This window comes from Salmo trutta, chromosome 2 (assembly GCF_901001165.1).
Source record: "Salmo trutta chromosome 2, fSalTru1.1, whole genome shotgun sequence".
Lineage (NCBI taxonomy): Eukaryota > Metazoa > Chordata > Actinopteri > Salmoniformes > Salmonidae > Salmo > Salmo trutta.
Genome location: NC_042958.1, coordinates 55,923,395 through 55,950,976, shown reverse-complemented (window position 1 = coordinate 55,950,976; position 27,582 = coordinate 55,923,395). Strand labels below are relative to the sequence as shown.

The 27,582-nt window shown below is 44.1% G+C and overlaps 1 protein-coding gene across 2 annotated transcripts in view; it reads left to right on the top strand.

The window, feature by feature from the left end:
- Positions 1 to 27,582, top strand: part of slc39a11 (solute carrier family 39, member 11) — a 156,011-nt gene that overhangs the window by 65,762 nt on the left and 62,667 nt on the right. Inside the window, exon 5 of one of the 2 annotated variants that reach the window (XM_029706240.1) lies at positions 21,257 to 21,365. In XM_029706240.1, the coding sequence (XP_029562100.1) occupies positions 21,257 to 21,365 (109 nt within the window). Of the gene's footprint in view, positions 1 to 21,256; positions 21,387 to 27,582 lie in introns of both variants that reach the window. The other variant, XM_029706235.1, reaches the window with a different exon arrangement.

Below are 27,582 nucleotides of genomic sequence, written 5' to 3'. Positions count from 1 at the left end.
GCCCTCAGAAACTTCACAATCTCTCACATCGTTGACAATGACCTGGATGGGAAAGCTCATCCAAATATCATTTATTTTAGCGAATAGCCTTGGTCTCAAACCTGTACGGTCCTGCATCGTCCGTAGATATGTTGTTGGAATGAAGGAACGAAATGCCAGATCTGTTTGTTCACTGGGTTTGGACGTGGATTTCACCTGTGCGGTTCAGTGTAGTAAAGTTGTTGAATTCTGTTTTGACCATGCACTTTTTGGCGGGACACTGCAGAAGGAGTGCTTTTAATCTCCAGATGCTTGTGGACGAAAGCTGTGAACAACACTGTGTTGCAAGGTACTCTGGGCCCAAAATCAAAGTCCTGTTTAGGTTTGTCATTTAGCAGACAGTCTTATCCAGAACGAATTAAGAAGTGGTCAGGAAATCTCTGCTTATTTTTTTATATATATATATATATATATATATATATATATATATATATATATATATATATATATATATATATATATATATATATATATATATATTTATTTATTTATTTATTTATTTATTTATATATATATATATTTATTTATTTATTTATTTATTTATTTATTTGAGGAGCAGTGAGCACCACAGAACAAGAGCGTGGCGCTCCTTGTCCACAGAACTGGTTGGTATACTCATTGTGCATCCTGTGACCACATGGATCAATGTCACACATACTGTCATATTGTTCTCGTGCCCTTTCAGCTCCCAGCTCATACTGTGAAACAAAGGGGCTGTGGTTTTGAGATATTTCTATACCCTCCGTATAGATCTTCTGGGCTTTCTTTCCAAGTATTTTCTCTCGTCAAAGACAGTGTACACAAACCTGAAATAATGGATTATGAATGCAAAAATATCACTTATTTTTGCGAATAGCCTATGCAGGATGTATGTTGGCCTATGCAGGATGTATGTTGGCCTATGCAGGATGTATGTTGGCCTATGCAGGATGTATGTTGGCCTATGCAGGATGTATGTTGGCCTATGCAGGGTGTATGTTGGCCTATGCAGGGTGTATGTTGGCCTATGCAGGGTGTATGTTGGCCTATGCAGGGTGTATGTTGGCCTATGCAGGGTGTATGTTGGCCTATGCAGGGTGTATGTTGGCCTATGCAGGGTGTATGTTGGCCTATGCAGGGTGTATGTTGGCCTATGCAGGGTGTATGTTGGCCTATGCAGGGTGTATGTTGGCCTATGCAGGGTGTATGTTGGCCTATGCAGGGTGTATGTTGGCCTATGCAGGGTGTATGTTGGCCTATGCAGGATGTACTGTATTTTAGTCTATGCTGTGTAAGTTAGGTTAGCGTATGCTATGTACAGTTGAAGTCAGAAGTTTACATACACCTTAGCCAAATACATTTAAACTCAGTTGTTCACAATTCTTGACATTTAATCCTAGTAAAAATTAGGATCACCACTTTATTTTAAGAATGTGAAATGTCAGAATAATAGTAGAGAAAATGATTTATTTCAGCTTTTATTTCTTTCATCACATTTCCAGTGGGTCAGAAGTTTACATGCACTCAATTAGTATTTGGTAGCATTGCCTTTAAATTGTTTAACTTGGGTAGCCTTCCACAGGCTTCCCACAGTAAGTTGGGTGAATTTTGGTCCATTCCTCCTGACAGAGCTGGTGTAACTGAGTCAGGATTGTAAGGCCTCCTTGCTCGCACACGCTTTTTCAGTTCTGCCCATAAATGTTCTATAGGATTGAGGTCAGGGCTTTGTGATGGCCACTCCAATACCTTGACTTTGTTGTCCTGCCACAACTTTGGAAGTATGCTTGGGGTCATTGTCCATTTGGAAGACTCGTTTGCGACCAAGCTTTAACTTCCTGACTGATGTCTTGAGATGTTGCTTCAATATATCCACATAATTTTCCAACCTCATGATGCCATCTATTTTGTGAAGGGCACCAGTCCCTCCTGCAGCAAAGCACCTCCACAACATGATGCTGCAACACCCGTGCTTCACGGTTGGGATGGTGTTCTTCGGCTTGCAAGCCTCCCCCTTTTTCCTCCAAACATAACGGTGGTCATTATGGCCAAACAGTTTTGTTTAATCAGACCAGAGGACATTTCTCCAAAAAGTACGATCTTTGTCCCCATGTGCAGTTGCAACCGAAGTCTGGCTTTTTTATGGCGGTTTAGGAGCAGTTGCTTCTTCCTTGCTTAGTGACCTTTCAGGTTATGTCGATATAGGACTTGTTTTATTGTGGATATAAATACTTTTGCTGCTGTTCTGGGATTGATTTGCACTTTTCGCATCAAAGGACGTTCATCTCTAAGAGACAGAACGCGTCTCCTTCTTGAGCGGATTTGACGGCTGCTTGGTCCCATGGTGTTTATACTTGTGTACTATTGTTTGTACAGACGTGGTACCTTCAGGCGTTTGGAAATTGCTCCCAAGGATGAACCAGACTTGTGGAGGTGTACAATTTTCTTTCTGAGGTCTTGGCTGATTTTCTTTCGATTTTCCCATTATGTCAAGCAAAGAGGCACAGAGTTTGAAGGTAGGCCTTGAAATACATCCACATGTACACCTCCAATTGACTCAAATGATGTCAATTAGCCTAACAGAAGCTTCTAAAACCATGACATCATTTTCTGGAATTTTCCAAGCTGTTTAAAGGCACAGTCAACTTAGTGTATGTAAGCTTCTTACACACTGGAATTGTGGTACAGTGAATTATAAGTGAAATAATCTGTCTGTAAACAATTGTTGGAAAATCACTTGTGTCATGCACCAAAACTATAGTTTGCTAACAAGAAATTTGTGGAGTGGTTGAAAAACGAGTTTTGATGACTCCAACCTAAGCGTATGTAAACTTCTGACTTCAACTGTACGTACTGTATGCTGGCCTGTGCTATATATGTTAGCCTCTGTATTGTCATTTGCGAGATCTTATTAAATTACTATGTATATGGATTATATATGGAATTCTATGCTTCTTTCCTTCTACCTGGGCACTTAGAGGTGTGTGTGTCTGCGTGTGCGGGAACGGCCGCATGAATAAAGGAACATGACATGCAAAGCTTTTTAGAAATCTGGTGGTGAGTGAACTGAGGTCTTGGCTCAGACACTTGACTTGGTCTTTACTGTCATCACGTAGATCAGTCGATGTGGGGTTGTGTCAAGCTTTAACTCATCATTACTCTCGGACAACAGGCACCATGGCTCATTTATCCTTCCATATGCGTAGGCTGTGTGTAGTGTAATAGGCAGTCTTCACAATCACTGTGTGCTTGTTAGTTTGGGTCTGTCTGTCTGTCTGTCTGTCTGTCTGTCTGTCTGTCTGTCTGTCTGTCTGTCTGTCTGTCTGTCTGTCTGTCTGTCTGTCTGTCTGTCTGTCTGTCTGTCTGTCTGTCTGTCTGTCTGTCTGTCTGTCTGTCTGTCTGTCTGTCTGTCTGTCTGTCTGTCTGTCTGTCTGTCTGTCTGTCTGTCTGTCTGTCTGTCTGTCTGTCTGTCTGTCTGTCTGTCTGTCTGTCTTCGTGTGGGTGCATCAGGCTGTTTGTGTGTGTGTTGCCCCCCCCTCTTTCTGTTTACCATGTCGTTAATTAAGATGTAGGAGACTGATTTCCTGACAGGATTTCCCACTGGATCCCAACCGCACCTGATGGCTTCCTCAATCAACGGCCATTTGAAAAAGCAGGGCATCGACAGGTGTCGAGTCACCGCCACCTCTACTGAGAACAAGCTTTGTTTCCACTTTCTCCTGATAGTTGACTACTTATGTGTCTTGCCTGGCCTATCATATATCTTTATTTTTACTTTATGTTAGGTGTTGAGTGTGTGTATGTGTGTATCCAAGTGTGTGTGTGTGTGGTTTGATACACCTGGTATTATAAGTAGAACCTAGGTTCATGCCTCTTTACCTATAAGAAGCTAATTAATTACCAATGGTACCGTGCAACACTGTGCGACAGATAAATCAACATAAGGAGCATAGTTAAAGGCATTTTTCTAATATGACTTGCTCATGCGTTTGTTTGGTACAGAAAGCAGCTGCAGGACTAGGAATGAAGTACATTCTTGCACATGTGTTGGTGTATCTGTGTCTATATGTGCTGTCTGTGTGTGTTTGTTCATCCCTTACTGTGCAAAGCCACATGCATTTCCTCACTCATTATAGTTATCAGACATGCCATTCATTTCTCTGTGAGAAAGACCAGGTGGCATGGTGGAGTGTGAAAGCAACAATCAACTGGGCACATTTCTCATGTATTTAGGGGGCAGGAAGCAATCATTGTTGGCTGGATGTCTCAACAGGTGGATTAGTTAGTGCCTACAGAGATCCTGGGGAGTGTGACGACATCCACTGGAATGGCTGTCCTTAGAGCTCTGGGCTGTAGCTGCTAAGAAGGTGACAGGTGTTCTTTTGGAATGACACAATTCAATTCAGACAAATATAGTGTTTCTATAATGTTTATAGGCCTAAGTCTTTGATCTTTTTATATGAACTGGAATGTGTTCTAGACTCATTTCCAGCCACGTGTGAGGAACACATGCAATGAGTGCACATCGCTCCTGGGTGGTGCGCAGCGGTAACAGATGGCATGCCAAAGCCAACTGGAGCTCAGGCTTCACTAGTCCAATGCAATGTTTATTGGTAGAACCTCTGTAGCTAAAGTTTCTCTGCTGTGTCTCTTTCTTCCTTCCCCGTTCTGACTGCCTGTTCAACACGCTTGTCCGTCCCTGATAGATGTCCCCCCTACAGGATATGAATACATGATCACAGAAATGTATAATCTCTGTATAGAATATGCCTGGGGCGGAGGAGCAAATATCAACCCAGCCTCACGCCTGTGCTGAAATGAAGCTCGACGCCGTGGCTATCGAGCTGCACTGGTCCAGGTGTACCTCTCCCCTCTGTCTCTAACAATCTCTCTCTCTCTCCCTCATTCTCTCTCTTTATCTCCCTTTCCATCTCTCTCCTCTCTTTATCACTCTCTCCATCTTCCTGTGTTGCTAAAGCCTGTCTGATTTTTAGATTGGCTCACTGCACACAGCCACTCTCTGTGTAGGTCATAGGATGAGGCAGGGACTTTAGATTGTAAAGGGGAAAACCAGCCACGTTGCTGACACCGACCACCCCTCGCTCCCAGATAAGCTGAACACCTTCGCTTTGAGGAGAGCAACACAATGCCGCCGGCGGAGAACGAGAGCACACTGCGGGGGCCCTGCTCTCAATCTCCGTGGCTGACATAAGACTTTCAAGCGTGTTAACCCTCACACGGCTGCCAGCATGGACGGCATCCAAAACCCTGTCCTCAGAGCATGCGAAGACCAGCTGGCTGGAGTGTTTATGGACATTTATGGACATTGTCTCTCTCTATCGAGTCTGTCGTCCCCACTTTCTTCAAGCTGTCCACCATTGTTCCGGTACCCAAGCAAGCGAAGTCACTGAGTTCAGTTACCTATCACCCAGTCAGTTCTGTCATCATGAAGCACTTTGAGAGGCTAATCAAGGACCATATCACCTCCACCCTACCTGACACCCTCAACCCACTATAATTTGCATACCATCCCAACAGATCCACAAGTGATGCAATAGCCACTGCACTGCACACAGCCCTATCCCACATGGACAAGAGGAATACCTATGTGAGAATGCTGTTCATCAACTACAGCTTGGCTTTCAACACCATAGTGCCTCCCAAGCTCATTACTTTGCTTAGTGCCATGGGACTGAACCCCTCCTTCTGCAACTGGATTCTGGACTTCCTGACAGGTCGCCCCAGGTGGTGAGGGTTGACAACACCTCTGCCACACCGATCTTCAACACGGTGGGCCCCCCCAGGGGTGTGTGCTCAGCACGCTCACCCATGTCCTCACCCATGTCCTGTTCAGCATGACTGCGTGGCCATGCACGACTCCAACTCTCATCAAGTTTTCTGACGATACAACAGCCTGATCAACAACAACAACGACGAGACAGCCTACAGGGAGGATGTTAGTGCATTGGCGCAGTGGTTCCAGGGAAATAACTTCTCCCTCAATGTCAACAAAACGAAGGAGCTGATGGTGGACTCCAAGAGACATCAGGGAGAGCAGGCTCCCATCCACATCGACGGGCTGCAGTGAAGCAGTTGAAAAGCTTCAAGTTCCTTGGTGTGCACTGTACCGACACCGTGGTGAAGAAGCGCAACAGCACCTCTTCGACCTCAGTAGGCTGAACAAATTCTGCATGGCCTCTAAGACACTCATGAACTTGTACCGATGCACCATTGAGAGCATTCTGTCAGGCTGCGTCATCGCCTGGTACATCAACTGCACCGCTCGCAACCGCATGGCCCTCCAGAGGGTGGTGCGGTCAGCCCAACGCATCATTGCAGGCACACTGCCTGCCCTCCCGGATATCTACAGCACCTGGTGTTGTAGGAAGGCCAAGAAAATCATCAAGGACCTCAGCCACTCGAACCACAGCCTGTCCTCTAGGGCTGGGAGTTGTCAGGGACCTCACAATACGATATTATCATGATACTTAGGCGCCGATACAATATGTATTGTGATTCTCACAATTATATATGTTTTGCGATTCGAATCTGTGATTTTATTGCGATTCGAGTTTTGATCGTCATGGAAGTAAAAGTGCTGAAAACTAATTGACTCCCTATTTAAAAAGATGCTGGAGAACAAGCTTAAAATGAAAAATATTGGAGTTTTGGTGCAGGTACAGCCAACTAGCTCAAATTATATTGCGATATTGTCAAAACGAAACGATATATCATAAAAAATGATATCCCAATATGTAACTGGAATGATTTTTTCCCCTCCCATCACTACAGTTCACCCTGTCACAATCTAGCAGACGGAGACACTACAGTTTTGTCAAAGTCGGGACTGAGAGACTGAAAAACAGCTTCCATTACCAGGCCATCAAACTGAACAGCCCTCACTAGTCGGCCACTGCCTGGTACTGTGCCTGGCACCTAAAGACACTGTCAATAGTCGGCAACCGTCCTGTATTCTGCACGGCAACTAAAGACACTGTTTAAAAAAATCTATATATTATTTTTATTTAACCTTTAGGCAAGTCAGCTAAGAACAAATTCTTATTTACAATGACGGCCTACCGGGGAACAGTGGGTTAACTGCCTTGTTCAGGGGCGGAACGACAGATTTTTACCTTGGCACCTCTGGGATTCGATCCAGCAACCTTTCGGTTACTGGCCCCACACACTAACCATTAGGCTACCTGCCGCCCCAAATAGCCGGCTACCACCCAGCTCTCTGCCCGGCACCTAAAGACACTGTTAATAGCCAGCTACCGCCCAGCTCTCTGCCCGGCACCTAAAGACACTGTTAATAGCCAGCTACCGCCCAGCTCTCTGCCCGGCACCTAAAGACACTGTTAATAGCCAGCTACCGCCCAGCTCTCTGCCCGGCACCTAAAGACACTGTTAATAGCCAGCTACCGCCCAGCTCTCTGCCCGGCACCTAAAGACACTGTTAATAGCCAGCTACCGCCCAGCTCTCTGCCCGGCACCTAAAGACACTGTTAATAGCCAGCTACCGCCCAGCTCTCTGCCCGGCACCTAAAGACACTGTTAATAGCCAGCTACCGCCCAGCTCTCTGCCCAGCACCTAAAGACACTGTAAATAGCCAGCTACCGCCCAGCTCTCTGCCCAGCACCTAAAGACACTGTAAATAGCCAGCTACCGCCCAGCTCTCTGCCCGGCACCTAAAGACACTGTTAATAGCCAGCTACCGCCCAGCTCTCTGCCCAGCACCTAAAGACACTGTAAATAGCCAGCTACCGCCCAGCTCTCTGCCCAGCACCTAAAGACACTGTATATAGCCAGCTACCGCCCAGCTCTCTGCCCGGCACCTAAAGACACTGTAAATAGCCAGCTACCGCCCAGCTCTCTGCCCAGCACCTAAAGACACTGTAAATAGCCAGCTACCGCCCAGCTCTCTGCCCGGCACCTAAAGACACTGTAAATAGCCAGCTACCGCCCAGCTCTCTGCCCGGCACCTAAAGACACTGTAAATAGCCAGCTACCGCCCAGCTCTCTGCCCGGCACCTAAAGACACTGTAAATAGCCAGCTACCGCCCAGCTCTCTGCCCAGCACCTAAAGACACTGTAAATAGCCAGCTACCGCCCAGCTCTCTGCCCGGCACCTAAAGACACTGTTAATAGCCAGCTACCGCCCAGCTCTCTGCCCAGCACCTAAAGACACTGTAAATAGCCAGCTACCACCCAGCTCTCTGCCCAGCACCTAAAGACACTGTATATAGCCAGCTACCGCCCAGCTCTCTGCCCGGCACCTAAAGACACTGTAAATAGCCAGCTACCGCCCAGCTCTCTGCCCAGCACCTAAAGACACTGTAAATAGCCAGCTACCGCCCAGCTCTCTGCCCAGCACCTAAAGACACTGTAAATAGCCAGCTACCGCCCAGCTCTCTGCCCGGCACCTAAAGACACTGTAAATAGCCAGCTACCGCCCAGCTCTCTGCCCGGCACCTTAGAGACTGCTGCTCCATGTATATCGAGACATTGATCATTGGTCACATTAACAATGTTTACGTACTGTTTTACTCACTTTATATGTACACTGAGTGCACAAAACATTAGGAACACCTGCTCTTTCCATGACCTAGACTGGCCAGGTGAATCCAGGTGCAAGCTATGATCCCTTATCAATCAGTGTAGATGAAGGGAAGGAGACAGATTAAAGAATGATTTTTAAGCCTCGAGACAATTGAGACATGGATTGTGTATGTCAAATCAAATGTATTTGTCGCATACACATGGTTAGCAGGTGTTAATGCAAGTGTAGCGAAATGCTTGTGCTTCTAGTTCCGACCATGCAGTAATATCTAACAAGTAATAACCTAACAATTCCACAACTACCTTGTACACACAAGTGTAAAGGAATGACTACGAATATGTACATAAAAATATATAAATGAGTGATGGCCGAACGGCATAGGCAAGATGCAGTAGATGGTATAGGGTACAGTATATACATATGAGATGTGTAATGTAGGTTATGAAAACATTATATAAAGTGGCATTGTTTAAAGTGGCTAGTGATACATTTAATTACATCAAGATGGCAAGATGCAGTAGATGGTATAGCATACAGTATATACAAATGAGATGAGTAATGTAGGTTATGTAAACATGATATAATATAAAGTGGCTAGTGATAAATTGATTACATAAATTTTCCCATTATTAAAGTGGCTTGAGTTGAGTCAGTATGTTGGCAGCAGTCACTCAATGCTAGTGATGGCTGTTTTAACCTGTCTGGGCTAGGGGGCAGTATTTTCACGGCCGGATAAAAAACGTCCCCGATTTAATCTGGTTACTACACTTGCCCAGAAACGATAATATGCATATAATTAGTAGATTTTGATAGAAAACACTCTAAAGTTTCTAAAACTGTTTGAATGGTGTCTGTGAGTATAACAGAACTCATATGGCAGGCCAAAACCTGAGAAGATTCCATAGAGGAAGTGCCCTGTCTGACAATTTGTTGTCCTTCTGTTGCATCTCTATCAAAAATACAGCATCTGTGCTGTAACGTGACACTTTCTAAGGCTTCCATTGGCTCTCTAAAGCCACCAGAAAGTGGAATGGGGTGTCTGCTGTCTCTGGGCAAAGTACAGCAGCAGAGTTTGTAAGTGGTCAGCCTGGGGACAGTGAGACTGAGATGCGCGTTCACGAGACTTCTCAATTTTTTTCTTTCAGCCTTTGAATGAATACAACGTTGCCCGGTTGGAATATTATTGCTATTTTACGAGAAAAATAGCATAAAAATTGATTTTAAACTGCGTTTGACATGCTTCTAAGTACGGTAATGGAATATTTAGAAAATTTTTGTCACGAAATGCGCTCGCGCGTTACCCTTCGGATAGTGACCTGAACGCACGAACAAAACGGAGGTATTTGGATATAACTATGGATTATTTGGAACCAAAACAACATTTGTTGTTGAAGTAGAAGTCCTGGGAGTGCATTCTGATGAAGAACAGCAAAGGTAATCCAATTTTTCTAATAGTAATTCTGAGTTAAGTGAGCCCCAAACTTGGTGGGTGTCAAATTAGCTAGCCTGTGATGGCCGAGCTATGTAATCAGAATATTGCAAAATGTGCTTTCGCCGAAAAGCTATTTTAGAATCTGACATAGTGTTTGCATAAGGAGTTCTGTATCTATAATTCTTAAAATAATTTAGTAAATTCACTGGAAGTTTTCGGTGGGTATGCTAGTTCTGAACATCACATGCTAATGTAAAAAGCAGTTTTTTGATATAAATATGAACTTGATTGAACAAAACATGCATGTATTGTATAACAGAATGTCCTAGGAGTGTCATCTGATGAAGATCATCAAAGGTTAGTGCTGCATTTAGCTGTGGTTTTGGTTTTTGTGACATATATGCTTGCTTGGAAAATGGCTGTGTGATAATTTTTGGCAGGGTACTCTCCTGACATAATCTAATGTTTTGCTTTCGCTGTAAAGCCTTTTTGAAATCGGACAATGTGGTTAGATTAACGAGAGTCTTGTCTTTAAAATGGTGTAAAATAGTCATATGTTTGAGAAATTGAAGTTATAGCATTTTTTAGGTATTTGTATTTCGCGCCACGCGATTCCACTGGCTGTTGACTAGGGTGGGACGCAAACGTCCCACCTAGCCCAGAGAGATTAACAGTCTGATGGCCTTGAGATAGAAGCTGTTTTTCAGTCTCTCGGTTCCAGCTTTGATGTACCTGTACTGACCTCGCCTTCTGAATGTTAGCGGGGTGAACAGGCAGTGGCTCGGGTGGTTGTTGTCCTTGATGATCTTTTTGGCCTTCCTGTGACATCGGTGGTGTAGGTGTCCTAGAGGGCAGGTAGTTTGCACCCGGTAATGCATTGTGCAGACCTAACTACCTTCTGGAGAGCCTTCCGGATATGGGCGGAGCAGCTGCCGTACCAGGCGGTGATACAGCCTGACAGGATGCTCTCGATTGTGCATCTGTAAAAGTTTGAGTGTTTTTGGTGACAAGCCGAATTTCAGCATGTGGGGACTGCAGACTGGGACAAGAATTGATTGAATATGTCTGTAAACACACCAGCCAGCTGGTCTGCGCATGCTCTGTGGATGCGGCCAGGAATGCCATCTGGGCCTGCAGCCTTGCGAGGGTTAACACGCTTAAATGTTTTACTCACGTTGGCTACAGTGGAGGAGAGCCCGCAGGTTTTGGTAGCGGGCTGTGTCAGTGGCACTGTATTGTCCTCAAAGCGAGCAAAAAAGTTGTTTAGTCTGTCTGGGAGCAAGGCATCGTGATCCGCGACGTGGCTGGTTTTTCTTTTGTAGTCCGTGATTGACTGTAGACCCTGCCACATACCTCTCGTGTCTGGGCCGTTGGATTGCGACTCCACTTTCTGTACTGACACTTACCTTGTTTGATTGCCTTGCGGAGGGATTAGCTACACTGTTTGTATTCGGTCAAGTTTCCGGTCACTTTGGTTCGCGCATTCAGATTTGCGCGAATGCTGCCGTCAATCCACTGTTTTTGGTTGGGGAATGTTTTAATAGGCGCTGTGGGTACGACATCACCGATGCACTTGTTAATGAACTCGGACACCGAGTCGGCGTATTCGTCAATGTTGTTTTTCGTCGCAATGCGGAACATATCCTTGAAGCGTGGAATCCAATCTTGAAGCGTGGAATCCAATTGGTCGGACCAGCGTTGAACAGACCTGAGGGCAGGAGCTTCCTGTTTTAGTTTCTGTCTATAAGCTGGGAGCAACAAAATGGAGCCGTGGTCGGCTTTTCCGAAGGGAGGGCGGGGGAGGGCCTTATATGCGTCGCGGAAGTTAGAATAACAGTGGTCTAGGGTTTTGCCAGCCCTGGTAGCACAATCGATATGCTGATACAATTTGGGGAGCCTTGTTTTCAGATTAGCCTTGTTAAAATCCCCAGCTACAATAAATGCAGCCTCAGGATATGTGGTTTACATAGAGTCCATTGAAGTTCTTTCAGGGCCGTCGATGTGTCTGCTTGGGGGGGATATACACAACTGTGATTATGATCGAAGAGAATTCTCTTGGTAGATAATATGGTCGGAATTTGATTGTGAGGAATTCTAAGTCGGGTGAACAAAAGGACTTGAGTTCCTGTATGTTGTCATGATCACACCACGTCTCGTTAATCATAAGGCATACACCCCCACCCTTCTTCTTACCAGAGAGATGCTTGTTTCTGTCTGCGCGATGCATGAAGAAACCAAGTGGCTGTACCGACTCAGATAGCGTGTCTCGAGTGAGCCATGTTTCCGTGAAACAAAGAACGTTAGTCTCGGATGTCTCTCTGGAATGCTACCCTTGCTCGGATTTTGTCTACCTTGTTGTCAAGAGACTGGACATTGGCGAGTAGTATGCTCGGGAGCGGTGCGCGATGTGTCCGTCTACGGAGCCTGACCAGAAGACCGCTCCGTCTGCCCCTTCTACGGCGTTGTTGTTTTGGGTCACCGGCTGGGATCCGATCCATTGTCCTGGGTGGTGGGCCAAACAGAGGATCCGCTTCGGGAAAGTCGTATTTTTGGTCGGAATGTTGGTGAGTTGACGTTGCTCTTAAATCCAGTAGTTCTTCCCGACTGTATGTAATAAAACCTAAGATTACCTGTGCGCCATTCAGAGGGTGAATGGGCAAGACAAAATATTTAAGTGCCTTTGAACGTGGTATGGTAGTAGGTGCCAGGCCCACTGCTTTGAGTGTGTCAAGAACTGCAACGCTGCTGGGTTTTTCACACTCAACAGTTTCCTGTGTTTATCAATAATGGTCCACCACCCACAGGACATCCAGTTAACTTGACACAACTGTGGGAAGCATTGAAGTCAACATGGCCCAGCATCCCTGTGGAATGTCCACACTGTGTGATATACTGAACAAAAATATAAACGCAAAATGTAAAGTGTTGGGCACATGTTTCATGGGCTGAAATAAAAGATCCCACAAATGTTTAATACGCACAAAAAGTTTATTTCTCCAAAAATTTGTCAAGATTTTTCCATCCACTTGACAGGTGTGGCATATCAAGAAGCTGATTAAACAGCATGATCATTACGTAGGTGCACCTTGTGCTGGGGACAATAAAAGGCCACTCTAAAATGTGCAGTTTTGTCACACAACACAATGCTACAGCCCAGGATCTCCACATCCGGCTTCTTCACCTGCGGGATCGTCTGAGATTATCCACCCGGACCTGTCTGTAATAGCACCCTTTTGTGTGGAAAACTCATTCTGATTGACAGGGCCTGGCTCCCCAGTGGGTGTTTGCACCCTTGCCAAGTCATGTGAAATCCATAGATTAGGGCCTAATGAATTTGTTTCAATTGACTAATTTCCTTATATGAACTGTAATTCAGTACATTTTTTGAAATTGTTGCGTGTTATGTTTATATTTTTGTTCAGTGTATATACATACTGTACACATGCACTACATTACCAAAAGTATGTGGACACCTGCTTGTCGAACATCTCATTCCAAAATCATGGGCATTAATATGGAGTTTGTCCCCTCTTTGCTGTGATAACATCTGCGAATCTGTGTACGCGACCAATACACTTTGATTGGATTTTGATTGGATTTGATGAAAGGCCATGGATTTGAGAGGTTAAGCTTCCTTGAAGCTGCCATCCATAACTTATGTGGCCCCTCCAGCAATGCTACAAAGTAGAAACTCGACTTGAATGAAAAGACACACACAATAGCTTAAACAATACATTGAGGTTTTATGCCTTTGACTGTGCATGTTCTCCGTCTTTTTGTGGTTGCAAATACCCCTCCCATCTTCTTATCAGATATTGAGTTTAGATTGCTCCTTTACACCTCAAGGTGTGAGGACCAAGATCAAGCTGTCTAAGCAGGGCCAAGTTTTCTACTGTCCAGTTCTAATCTGGTAAGGGACGGACAGGCCATTCTATCTGTACTCATTTCATGTGCACAAGATACAGCGGGTGTAAACAGTACAGTACAGTGAATTGCTTAGTTGCAAGCTCTTCCTCAACAGTGCAGTATCAATATAAAAAAAGAGAGAAGTGTGAAGGCCAGTACAGAAAGAACACAAGAATATACACTATTTAAAAACGGGTGGGCCTAATCCTGTATGCTGATTGGTTTAACCTCTACGGGATCGGTGTTCCACCCTGTTGGACGGTTGAGTTAACGTGCGCTAATGTGATTAGCATGATGTTGTAAGTAACAAGAACATTTCCCAGGACATTTTCTGCCCATCTTATATGGGCAGAAAGCTGAAAATCTTTTTAATTTAACTACACTGTCCAATTTACAGTAACTATTACAGTGAAAAAAGACCATGCTATTGTTTGAGGAGAGTGCACCACAACAAAATACATTTATCACGGCAACTGGTTTGATACATTCACCTTTGAAGGTAAATAATGTACTTACATTCAGTAATCTTGCTCCGATTTGTTATCCTGAGGGTCCCAGAGATAAAATGTAGCATAGTTATGTTGATTAAATCAATTTTTATATTCAACGGTAGGAACTGGGTTCTACAGTTAGAAGCCCTGATGTGTCTGGATGAGGTCGATATATGCATACAATTAGGTGTAAAATGGTTGAGCAGCACAATAAATAGTAGCAGCAACGTATATGGTGGTTGTGTGTGCAAGAGGGAGTGTGTATATATACATTTTAGTCATTTAGCAGACACTCGTATCCAGAGCGACTTACAGACCAGTAAGTGTTAAGTGCCGTGCTCAAGGGCACATCTACAGATTTTTTTCACGTAGTCGACTTGGGGATTCAAACCAGCGACCTTTCGGTTTACTGGCCCAACACTCTTACCCGCTAGGCTACCTGCTGCCCACACATTTATGTATCAGTGTTGTGGACACTAGTCTCCATCTATAGAAAATAATCATAAGAAGTTGATGAGCTCCGGTCTAGTTGCCTTTTTCATATTAGCCTCAACCGGAACTGTCACTTTATTTTTTACATGAGTTTTAGTTTTGATCCTTATCTCACTGGTGCAGCTGTTCACATTCTCATTCCTAAAGCTGAAAGATATGAGCTACAGTTGGAAAGTAATATATATTTTTTGAGCCTGTTGGCAAAAGTCTCCCAATGGGTCCTAGGCTGATGTGGCCCACCCTACTGTCCTGTGCATATACAGTATTTGCATACTAATATGATTACTGGGAGGTAATGGAGAGGGCATGGCCTTGCCTCGTTACACTCATCCCTTGGTTGTCAGAAAGAATTGTTTTTAAATGTCATCTGTTGAACCCCCCCCCCCATCGCCCAAACGACCCATCATTTGCTAAAGAGAGAGCGCGTTCGGCCAGCAATTTGCATGATAATGAGTCACACGGATGAAAGCTGAGAAACACACATTACTCCATTGCTTGAATGCATTTGTATAATACACTTACCGTCCATTGGCTTTGTGTGAGCTGTCTATAAACGCTACCCTCCAGTAGTAATTGCCCTGTGTGGTGTGCTGCATGACCTCTTCCTGACCCTTTGGGTGTGGGGTTTGGGTGTGGGGTTTGACCTATCAGGCCTCTGGGAATCATCTTTTTACAATAGATCAATGCTATAAGCAGGGGCTCAATCTCTGATGTGTGGGCTAACACACCACACTGCCAATTATAGCTCTCCTAACTGATGCTAGTCTGGTATTGCTTGGCATTTGACCTGCATTTTCACAGTTCACACATCACGTCTTCCTCTGACGCAAATCCCATATATTTTGTAGGCACTGTCAGTCTGACTATTTCTGCTTCTCCCAGTCGGTCCCAGAGTAGTTGATGTCCAGTTCATGTCTGTATCGCCATTACTAATGTTCAGTGCTGTCAAAGTACTCAGACACCTTGACTTTTTCCACATTTTGTTACGTTAGACGTATTCTAAAATTTATTAAATTGCTTTTTTCTCCCCCATATCAATCTACATACAATACCCATAATGACAGGTTTTTAGAAATGTTTGAACATTTATTTATAAAAAAAACAAAAAACATTTGCATAAGTATTCAGGCCCTTTACTCAGTACTTTGTTGAAGTATCTTTGGCAGTGATTACAGTCTCGAGTCTTCTTGGGTATGGCGCTACAAGCTTGGCACACCTGTATTTGGGGAGTTTCCCCCATTCTTCTCTGCAGATCCTCCCAAGCTCTGTCAGGTTGGATGGGGAGTGTCACCGCACAGCTATTTTCAGTTCTCTCCAGAGATGTTTGATTGGGTTCAAGTCGGGGCTTTGGCTGGGCCACTCAAGGACATTCAGTGAATTGTCCCGAAGCCACTCCTGCGTTGTCTTGGCTGTGTGCTTAGGGTTGTTGTCCTGTTGGAAGGTGAACCTTCGCCCCAGTCTGAGGTTCTGAGCGCTCTGGAGCAGGTTCTTGGTCACCCCCTGACCAAGGCCCTACTCCCCCAATCCTGGCTCGGAGCTCTACTGACAATTCCTTCGACCTCATGGCTTGGTTTTTGCTCTGACATGCACTCTCAACTGTGGGACCTTATATAGACAGGTGTGTGCCTTTCCAAATAATGTCCAATCAATTGAATTTACTACAGGGGGACTCCAAGTTTTAGAAACATCTCAAGGATGATCAATGGAAACAGGATGCACCTGAGCTCAATTTAGGGTCGTATAGATAAAGGTCTGAATACTTATGTAGATAAGGTATTTCTGTTTTATTTTTAATACATTTGCCCAAAAAAATCTAAAAACCTGTTTTTGCTTTTTCATTATGGGGTATTGTGTGTAGATTGATGAGGATTTTTTTTATTTCATATTTTTTAGAATTAGGCTGTAATGTAACAAAATGTGGAAAAAGTCAAGGGGTCTGCATACTTTCCGAAGGCACCGTATGTTGGAACCAACAGGGAACACTAGTTTGTGATACAGTCTGCTCACTAGCAGGACACGTTGCCATGTTCCATCATATGACTTCAGTAGTAGCAATGGACTTAGGGAGTTGTTTTGCATTCGTAACATTTTACTCAGAGAGAGAGAGAGAGAGAGAGAGAAATAGAGACAGGGATAGATGGAAGGGGATGACAGGGATAAGACAGAACCTCATGCTGGGCAGACAGCACCTTGTGCTGTTAGGAACACTGAGGAGTGGAGAGGGAATCTAATCTGGTGTGACTGGAGTCTTTTGAATGGACCTTTTTAGTAATAGATTTAGAGTTGACTCCACTGTGTGCCCAGAGTAGGATGTATTTTCCCACAGATGTTGATCCTAGACTTCTCATAGCAGAATGCTGACATCAAAGATTCCATACCAGAAGGTTACACTTACCTCCACCCCCCCATATCCCTGGTCACATCAGAGAGTTGTGTGCTCAGTGCTCAATATAAGTGAGTCAGAAACCTTTGTGTTTCTCGGCCGGGCACTCCAGAAAGGTACTGGTTCTGATGCCATGTTGTTCTGTGCTCCACTTCAAATGATGCCAGGGTTAAGTGTGTGTACAGGAAGAGCTAGGGGATAAAAGAGAGAGCATCAAGGCCTACGTATCGACTACCAAAAAAGAGTTAGAATAGTAAGGTATATGAGTCTGATAATTGACAAGGAGAAAGATGAGACTGTGTGACATTTGGATTTGAGACTGTGTGACATTTGGATTTGAGACTGTGTGACATTTGGATTTGAGACTGTGTGACATTTGGATTTGAGACTGTGTGACATTTGGATTTGAGACTGTGTGACATTTGGAAAGCTAAGAGCTAACCATTGATATATGTTGACAGATCAGGGACAGGTAGCAAATCCGTGTAGCTTCCTCCAATACGCCAATGACGGATTGGTTGAGTCCAGGTTAGTTTTGCATACCGATCTACACGCATGCGCAAACGCACGTACGCACACTGAGCTTCCCAACAGCAGGGTCAGGGGCTGTGATGAATCCATCTCAGTCCAGAGCAATTAAATATCTGCTGGATGAAGGAGGGTGCCTTAATGAATGGATAGATGGGGCCTTTATGGATAATTAAAACACCATCTGGCCCACAGATCTTTATTTTCACTCCCAGTTGACAACAACACAGCTGGTAAATTGGACAAAGTTGTGTTCTCACTAGCGGGATGTTTATAAGGAGTATATTCACTAGCGTCTCGTTTATCAAGCAAATGTTTATCATAGTACATACTCTCTAGCGTCGTTTTGTCAGGCACACTCTGAGGAATGTTCGGAATTATTCAGACAGTGGCTGGCTAGTGAGAATGGACTAAAAAGCAGCAAACTCTGACAACAGTTGTTGACATGAAGAAGAATTCACTTTGGTCCACTTCATAGGGAATAGAGGAGTTTAAGTTGAGGATTCAAGGAAAAGCAATCCATCACCAAGAACTCTCTCTCTCTTCTCTCTCTTCTCTCTCTCTCTCTCTCTCTCTCTCTCTCCATAATTTTTCATCTCTCTGCCATAACAACATCTCCTCCCCAGAGAGTTTCTCCACTCCCTGTGTAAATGTTACAGTGGATATTGGACATGGGATGTGATGGACCACAGATGAGCTGTATCAAACATGATGCATTGTGTGCGTTCTCCCAGACTGTAAATTCCCAAATCGGCTCTCTCTGTAGTTGGGATTGATCCGTTGTGTCACCTCCAATTATTCTTAACACACACACACACACACACACACACACACACACACACACACACACACACACACACACACACACACACGTGTGAGGTCTTGTTGTTGTGATATTGATTGCCATTGCCTTGCACGCTGAAGAAAGGCTCATACCCCAAACGTTCGTGTGGCAAAGAAATGTCAATTTAAGTTTATTTACTGGAGTGCTGTCCTATTTCTGTTCTGTAGATTGTGTAAGAGGATTTAAGTTTATATAAGGTGGAGGCGAGCACGTTGTTTATCTTTTCATTTCTTATCATTTTGGGGAAGCCAGAGTTGTGAAAGTAAACAGAAATGTAACAGGTGAAAATAGATGGCCGGTGTATGATAACAGAGGACAATGCGTGCACACTGTAATGAATACTGTTGTCCACTCACTACTGCGACGCCTGCTGAATGAGGATTGTGTCCAAGGCACAAATGTAATTACTGCATATAGACTGGACACTTCCATTCTTCCTACTGAAACACAGCAAAAAGCATACACAGCCTAAACACACGCGCACACACACACACACACACACACACCCATACCGACACACACCCATACCGACACACACCCATACCGACACACACCCATACCGACACACACCCATACCGACACACACCCATACCGACACACACCCATACCGACACACACCCATACCGACACACACCCATACCGACACACACCCATACCGACACACACCCATACCGACACACACACACAGGGTTCGTGTTGGACCTGGATGGGTTCAGTTCTCCTGTGAGAGAGGTACCTAGTCGTCCATCCTCCCCACTACTCATCACACTCTACCTGACCTCAATATGAAACGACTCTATCTGGGGAGACATCACAGTAACAGAAAAAATCCTCACAGTCCCTCAGTGTGTTATTAGACCAGTAAACAGAGCCAATGATGCAATCACCATTGTTTCAGTTAATGTTTGTCTTGTTTAACCAGGCTTAGAGCCAGCCAGCCAGCCAGAGGTAATGTCATTGATGTCATTGGAGAAGGACAAGGGATGTGTCCCAAATGGGACCCTATTCCATATATGGTCCACTACCAGGGCCCATATGGGTGAAACGTGGTGCGCTGTACAGGGAATAGGGTGCCATTTGAGACACAGCCAGGGTGTAGTACTGGTGTAATCTGGCTGTGCTCCCGTGCTGCAGCTGCAGACACTCAGAGTGCATTTGAGCACTCCCATCAGAGCCAGGTCCTTGTTTGCGGTGTTTAACGGTTACGGTAAGCCCTTCCTGTTGATGAGATTGTCAGGTCTGCTGCTGAAGGGGACCACTGGGGTTAATTGCGCCCTCTGGGGAGGCACATCTCCAATCCCCCAAAGGCACACACACATACACACTCATGCATGTGTGCATTAACACACACACAATAATTATATTTAAGCATTATGTATAACTTGATGTCAAATCCCTCATCCCTCCGCTTTGGCTGTTTTTTAAGGCTGCTCTGCAATAAGTCGTCTCGCTCAATCCCCAAATGGGCCTGATTTTTGTTTTCGAGGTGTTTTGCGGTCTCACAACATTTCACATTCAAACCAAGACTACCGAGCTGATTATTTTCTGCTCCTCTAGCCCAATGCTGCCCTTATATTTTTACCGCCTCATCTACCCTGGCAGAAATGATCATTCTCGAACAAGAGCAGCCCCAAACAACATCATAAAAAAAATGGAATTGTAAAACCGTACAGGCTAAGCGCCGAATATCATTAGGGTTTTACAGGCAAAAAAACAACAACCACAGATTGTGATTTGTTCCAGTGTAGTAGGACCCCACAGTTGTATGGATGTGTTGATGATTATTGATAGGTACATTACCGTTGAGTTTAACAGCTCATCTTAATGTAATATTCCTTTTTAACGAGAACGTTACGACCTCCTTTAAAGGCATTCTAGGGGATTTTGGCAATGAGTCCCCAGAATCAGGTGAATTTGTGTATACCATTTGTATGTCTCTGTGTCCAGTATGAAGGAAGTTAGAGGTAGTTTCCCGAGCCAATGCTAACTAGCGTTAGCGCAATGACTTGAAGTCTATGGGTATCTGCTAGCATGCTAGTAGATACCCATAGACTTCGCCATAGCGCTAACATTTATACTTATGACTAAGATCCAACTTTTTCTAATTCTGAGATAGGGGACGAAGCCTATTTGAAGGGGAACCTATAGAGGCACCTATAGTCTAAAACCTGTATGTTTTTCTCTACCTGCTTTTAAAGCCGAGTCTTCAAAATGGAGGTGTGAATGGACTTTAAATAAGTCTGAATAAGTACATATCAAATGATCAATTATTCATTTTCAAAAGATTTTTCTTTGAATGTTTGTTTTTGTTCCGGACTGAATTGGTTGTATTAGGTTACGTAACATTTTTTCGTTTGAGTCCCAGTTGGCGGAAATGTCCAACGACCACAAATTAATTTGATAAGCAGCACATGAATTAATAACCCTCTAATAAAATGATCATAAGAAGGTTTTTATAAACCGTTATGCATGCCAAACTATTTCTCACTGACTGTGTGTGTCTACTGCAGTACCACTGTCTCCTCTTGGTCAGGTCTATATTCTCATTCTCTATAACCTAGATAAATAAGTTTGAATGTTTGTTTAACTCCCTGTGTTTTTTAGGGTGTAGGGGTGGACCCCCACACAGCCCTGGCCCTGTCCCCAGACTCCAAACTGGCCAAGGAGGAGGACCTCTTGTTCCCAGCCTCAGACGAGATGACCATCAGGATAGGTAGAGCAGGACCGCTCTCAGGCAAGCCTCCCTTCATATACCCACATCATTATCAGCAACCTCCCCCATCTACCTCTCAAACAACCTATCGCAGGGACTCAACTGAAAAACCATTTAAAACCATGAGTCTCATTTCTCTGATGGCTTGCTCTTGGATATTCCTCTCTCTCTCTTTCTCTCTCGCTCTCTCCTTTCTCTTCTTTCTCTCTTTTCTCATCTTACCAATCAATATCTGTACTGGCTTCCTGTGGCGCTTGAATCATCTCACCGGTGTTCTTTGTTTGATGTTTTTCTGCTGGTTTTATTTATTTAGAAACATAAATGCGTACGCTTCTCTAGGACACAAACAGTACTCACTTTTTAGTCACAGAGCATAGGGAAAAATAACTCTTAGATTTAATTGCCAGTTTTCACATTCTTTATGTTAATAGGCATAGTGAATTGGTTTAGATGGATATTGAGAAAGGGTTTATCAATACTGTGACAATATACAGAAAATAGGATATTGTTGGCGTGCCAATCATTTACAGCTTTGGTTTTATTCAGTGTTCTGGACGTTAATGGCTTGCATAATAGTGAAGCCTGCAGCGATTATTAACTCGATCCCTGCGCACGGCGTTCAGCTTGGTTAATTCACTGAGCCAAACAAGTGGAAAGATTTCATTTCGACTATAGGAATATACAGTGGGTGAATCATTTACTGTGACCCCCCTCCTCCCTCATGTACTGTCACAGGGATCCACTCCAGCCATGCGTCCACTGATGGTGATGATTCGTGTCGTGCTGTTATTCGGCCAGAGCCTGGTTGAAGTCACTCTGGGAGGCCTGGTTGAAGTCACTCTGGGAGGCCATATTTTTAAGTTGGGATGACAGACACATTAAGAAAGGGGAAAGCTATGGGACATGTACTGTATATAGAGGGGATGCGCAGGGCGTCACGGCTATGTCAGCTGGATGTTGACCCAAATGAGCATATCGACCCACCGCAGATGGATTAAATCAGGAACACGACCCTCGTTTCAAATGGTCTAGTCAGCTGCGGTGACATGAACAGTTTTCTTGATCCTCTCTCAGTCCAACTCCTGTGGTAAATTCACATTCATTACCGTCAGGTGGAATTGCTCAAAGCATCCCTACAGTATGGAGATGATAACGTAGATTTGGAGCGCATATTGAAGCAGTTCCCTCTTTACTCAGTGTGGATGTAGACATCCTAAGGTACATTGTATATATACAAAAGTATGTGGACACCCCTTCAAATTAGTGGATTCGGCTACTTCAGCCACACCCGTTGCTGACAGGTGTATAAAATCGAGTACACAGCCATGCAATCTCCAAAGACACATTTGCAGTATAATGGCCTTACTGAAGAGCTCAGTGACTTTCAATGTGGCACCGTCATAGGATGCCACCTTTCCAACAAGTTAGAACGTCAAATTTCTGCTCTGCTAGAGTTGCGCTGGTCAACTCTAAGTGCTGTTATTGTGAAGTGGAAAGGAGCAACAACAGCTCCCCACGAAGTGGTAGGCCACACAAGCTCACAGAACGGGACCGCCGAGTGCTGAAGTGCGCAGCGCGTATAAATTGTATGTCCTCGGTTGCAACACTCACTTTCGCGTTCCAAACTGCAACATCAGCACAATAATTGTTAGTTGTGAGCTTCATGAAATGGGTTTCCATGGCCGAGTAGCCGCACACAAGCCTGAGATCACCATGCGCAATGCCAAGCGTCGACTGGAGTGGTGTAAAGCTCGCCGCTATTGGACTCAGGCGCAGTGGAGTGACAAATCACGCTTCACCATCTGGCATTCTGCCGGACGAATCTGGGTTTGGCGGATGCCAGGAGAACGCTACCTGCCCGAATGCATAGTGCCAACTGTAAAGTTTGGTGGATCAGGAATAATGGTCTGGAGCTGTTTTTCATGGTTTGTTCTAGGCTCCTAAGTTCCAGTGAAAGGAAATGTTAATGCTACAGCATACAATGACATTCTAGACGATTCTGTGCTTCCAACTTTGTGTTTCAGCATGACAATGCCCCAGGGCACAAAACGAGGTCCATGCAGAAATAGTTTAAGGTCGGTGTGCAAGAACTTGACTGGCCTGCACAGAGCCCTGAACTCAACCCCATCTAACACTTTTGGGATGAATTGGAACGCTGACTGCGAGCCAGGCCTAATCGCTCAGCATCAGTGCCCAACCTCACAAATGCTTTTTTGGCTGAATGGAAGCAAGGCCCCAAAGCAATGTTACCAACATCTAGTGCAGGTATTCCCAAACTGAGGTACGCGCAATGCCGCCGGGGGTACGCCAAATAAAAATGTGATTCACATAAAAAAAATGTATTCACATTTTCAAACAGTCCATTTATATTTTCCAACGGGGCTATACATCTGGGTGAGTTCTTTTTCTTGCCTGAGTAGCCTTGTTTCACTGCCAAAAATACAATTAAACCATCTAGTGTTCAGCAAAATAACAACACAATGTCAAATACAGGTAGCCTAGTCAAATAATTAACATCCAATCACATTAACCGTTACTGTCTTGCGGGAATTCCACTAACGGTCCTTATTTTGCCAAAGTAGTTGCTGCTCATTCCATTTGCTCGAAAAACTAAGGCCCGCATCCATAGAGACACATACCATCTCTACTGGTAGTACTGCTACTACCAACAGTCTACACCTGCACTTGTCGACGACACAAGTTCTTCTGCTTCCACAAGCACATCCAATGCTAGCATCAGTAATTCTACATTTGTTCATCATTTTTTAATTAATAATAATACAAATAAATTGTTCATAATTTTGGAATGAGATGTTTGACGAGCAGGTGTCCACATACTTTTGGCCATGTATTGTACACTCCACAACCTGCTGTGATGGTTTCACTGTGGGGCAGCTTGCTCTACTCTGATTGGTGTCGGTGAATCGCCTTAGCCTGGATTACTCAGTAGTGTATGACTGTATGTTCAGTGTGTGTGTGTGTGGTGTCAGCCAGCATGCTTCTATAAATATGTTATATGCAGAACGCAAGAGAGGGATGTAGGCTAGACAGAGCGGAGAATTCCACCAAAGCAGCACAAAAGCTCTCCTCTCTCCCTCTGTCTGACTGTCTTGGATACATGGGCCTTATAGCCTAAACCTATTTACATATATATAACGCTCCTTAACTATCTAGTGTCTTGCTGTTTTTAAAAAACGTATATATTCCCTTCTCCCTTTCTCCAACCGATAGGCTATGAATTTGGGTTAGGCTACGCTTTCATCGTTTTTTTGTTACAATCATGGCTTTCTCCCGATCAAACCATGATTGAATCTAACGGAGTTCCATCTCAAAGTTGTTTGAATATCCTAAAAACGTGAGGTAGCCAGGGGACTAATAATGAGAGAAAATGAACTATATCAATAGCCGATAGAAAAATGTTATGAAAAGTTTAATACATTTTAAGCTTATTAAGAAAGAAATGATCTGTGTGTGCCTGAAAAATCCCTCCATGTGTGGTTGAAAACCAAATGCCAATAATTTATCCTCCTACTGGGGGGGGGGGCTCATCAAATATTCCCTCAGCAATATGAAGTGACACACACACACACACACCGCAAACACTATACGCATTGTGAATGTAACATGAGAGTAGTTTTGAGACAGAACTGATGAGTCCAGGTATATATCTTGGTATCTTCTGTGCTTCCTCCTCCCTCATGCTACTTCTGCCCCTTCTCCCCTATTCTGTCTCTTGATTGGTCCGTCTCAGATGGTGAATTGTGTTTGGGGTTTTCTCTGTTGATTTACCTTCCTGGGTTCCTTCTCTTAGTGTTTAATGGTACCTACCTGTTTAACCGTGATTCCTTTCCTCTGTTGATTTACCTTCCTGGGTTCCTTCTCTTAGTGTTTAATGGTACCTACCTGTTTAACCGTGATTCCTTTCCCAGCCATCACAGAAAACCCAAAGTCCAACCAACAGCAACTTATTTTTTTATAGAAAACTGTGTGGTATATGAATGTGGACGGTACGTATTGCCATTGTTGACACTAACCAATCACATGCATAATGTCTTGATTTAATTATTGCTTTTTTTTGTGACAAGCTAAGGGCTGCCTAACATGCTTGTAACTGCCTGTATTGTCAACCATATATCAATATCGAAGGCAGATTGGGAGATCCAGTGAATCCAATAGTGTCATGTAGCTACAATCCCAGTGGTTTGAAGCCAATCTAGCTCTGCTGTTCTCCATATTTATTTTTTGCATACAATGTAGCTCAGTGTTTGAATGTATTTATTTTACATTCTTTATCAATGGGGTCAATAATTTCGGACCCCACTGTATATCCCTCATACTTTATGCATGAGACTTACTGAATAATTCACTCTGTATTTGGTGAGAATCTAAGCTACTCGCTGTGACGATCCGCGTGTTTGCTTCTTTTCTGTAATGGGGTAAAAAGAGATCTACATCTTAAGAGGATGGTTCACTTTTTTGTGGTTTTAACTTCTTTTCAATCTTGGCAGGGTGTCGTTGTTTCCTCCAAACCATTTAAAAATGTGTTTGCTGGTTATTTAGAAACTTCAAAGAAGTGAGCTATCCCTTTAAGGTTTAAGTCCCATTCCAGTACATCAAGCACAGCTACCCTTCTTCTTCTCTTTAAGAGTTGTTAACGGGGCAGGCTCTCCGGGCTTGTTTTGGTCACACCATTTAGGACAAGAGATAAGATAGTCACCTCAAAGTGTTGACTGAGTAGGGACTGGGGGGGTAAACACAACACACTGCTGCCAATTCTTGGTTTTTAATTATCATCTTATGTAACCGTATCGTCTTATGTCTTAAGAAGAAGAGCAGTACTTTCTCTGATTTCTACCTGCTATCCCACGCCATTATGTAACATGTTGATTTTTGAAGACTTTTCAGGTCATCGGGTTGGTATTTTAGCTCACTGTATGTGAGTTGTGGTCTATGTCTGAGTGTTTGCGGGTGACTTGTCAGGTGAGATTAACTGAAACGAGAGTAGAGGAGAAAGGTTGGAGTGGGACCCCTCCTCCCTCTCTGCATGTCGTTGAGGAGACAACCTACCCAGAATGCTCAGTGGCATTAAGGGACAGTATGATTGGAGGAGACCTTTCTGGTCACAGCACCCAGGCTACCGCAGGAGCAGACAGGGAGATTTTTTTTTTTTAAACACAGATAATCTATGAATCCCTGATTCTATGAAACAGCCAGAAGGACATTTGTTATCCAATTGATTTATGTTCCTGTTAAATTAGCAAACAGTCTTTATATGATTTGCTCCTCACATGTCCTACCCATTATGCAGAGGGAAAGGTGGGCACAGGATTGTAGCCAATAATGCACCTCCTGTATCCATGCAAGACTGTTAGTGATTCTCTCTGTCTTTGTCTCTGTCTGTCTCTCTCTGTCTGTCTGTATCTTTGTCTCTGTCTGTCTCTGTCTGTCTGTATCTGTGTCTCTGTCTGTCTCTCTCTCTCTCTGTCCCTTTCTCTCTCTCTCTGTCACTCTCTCTCTCTGTCACTCTCTCTCTCTGTCACTCTCTGTCACTCTCTGTCACTCTCTGTCACTCTCTGTCACTCTCTGTCACTCTCTGTCACTCTCTGTCACTCTCTCTCTCTCTCTCTCTCTCTCTCTCTCTCTCTCTCTGTCTCTTTCTTTCTCTCTCTCTCTCTCTCTCTCTCTCTCTCTCTCTCTTTCTCTCTCTCTCTCTCTGTCCCTTTCTCTCTCTCTCTCTCTGTCCCTTTCTCTCTCTGTCCCTTTCTCTCTCTGTCCCTTTCTCTCTCTGTCCCTTTCTCTCTCTGTCCCTTTCTCTCTCTGTCCCTTTCTCTCTCTGTCCCTTTCTCTCTCTCTGTCTCTCTCTCTCTGTCACTCTCTCTCTCTCAATTCAATTCAATTCGCTTTATTGGCATGACGTAACAATGTACATATTGCCAAAGCTTGCTTTGGATATTTACAATATAAAAAATAAATAAAAATGAGAATCAAAAATTGTCAACGGGACAACAGTAACAACAATAACCATACATAACAATACATATATAACCATACATTCAACAATAACAATAATCATACAGTTGAGGACATGTGCAGGTTTATTGGTCTGTCAGACACTGTCCCTCAACTTATGGCAGGCAGCAATGTAGTGCGCTGCCAACCCACAGCTCTCTGCGTCCTCCCCCAACAGGATGGGTAGCCTATCCTCATCAGATAGGTC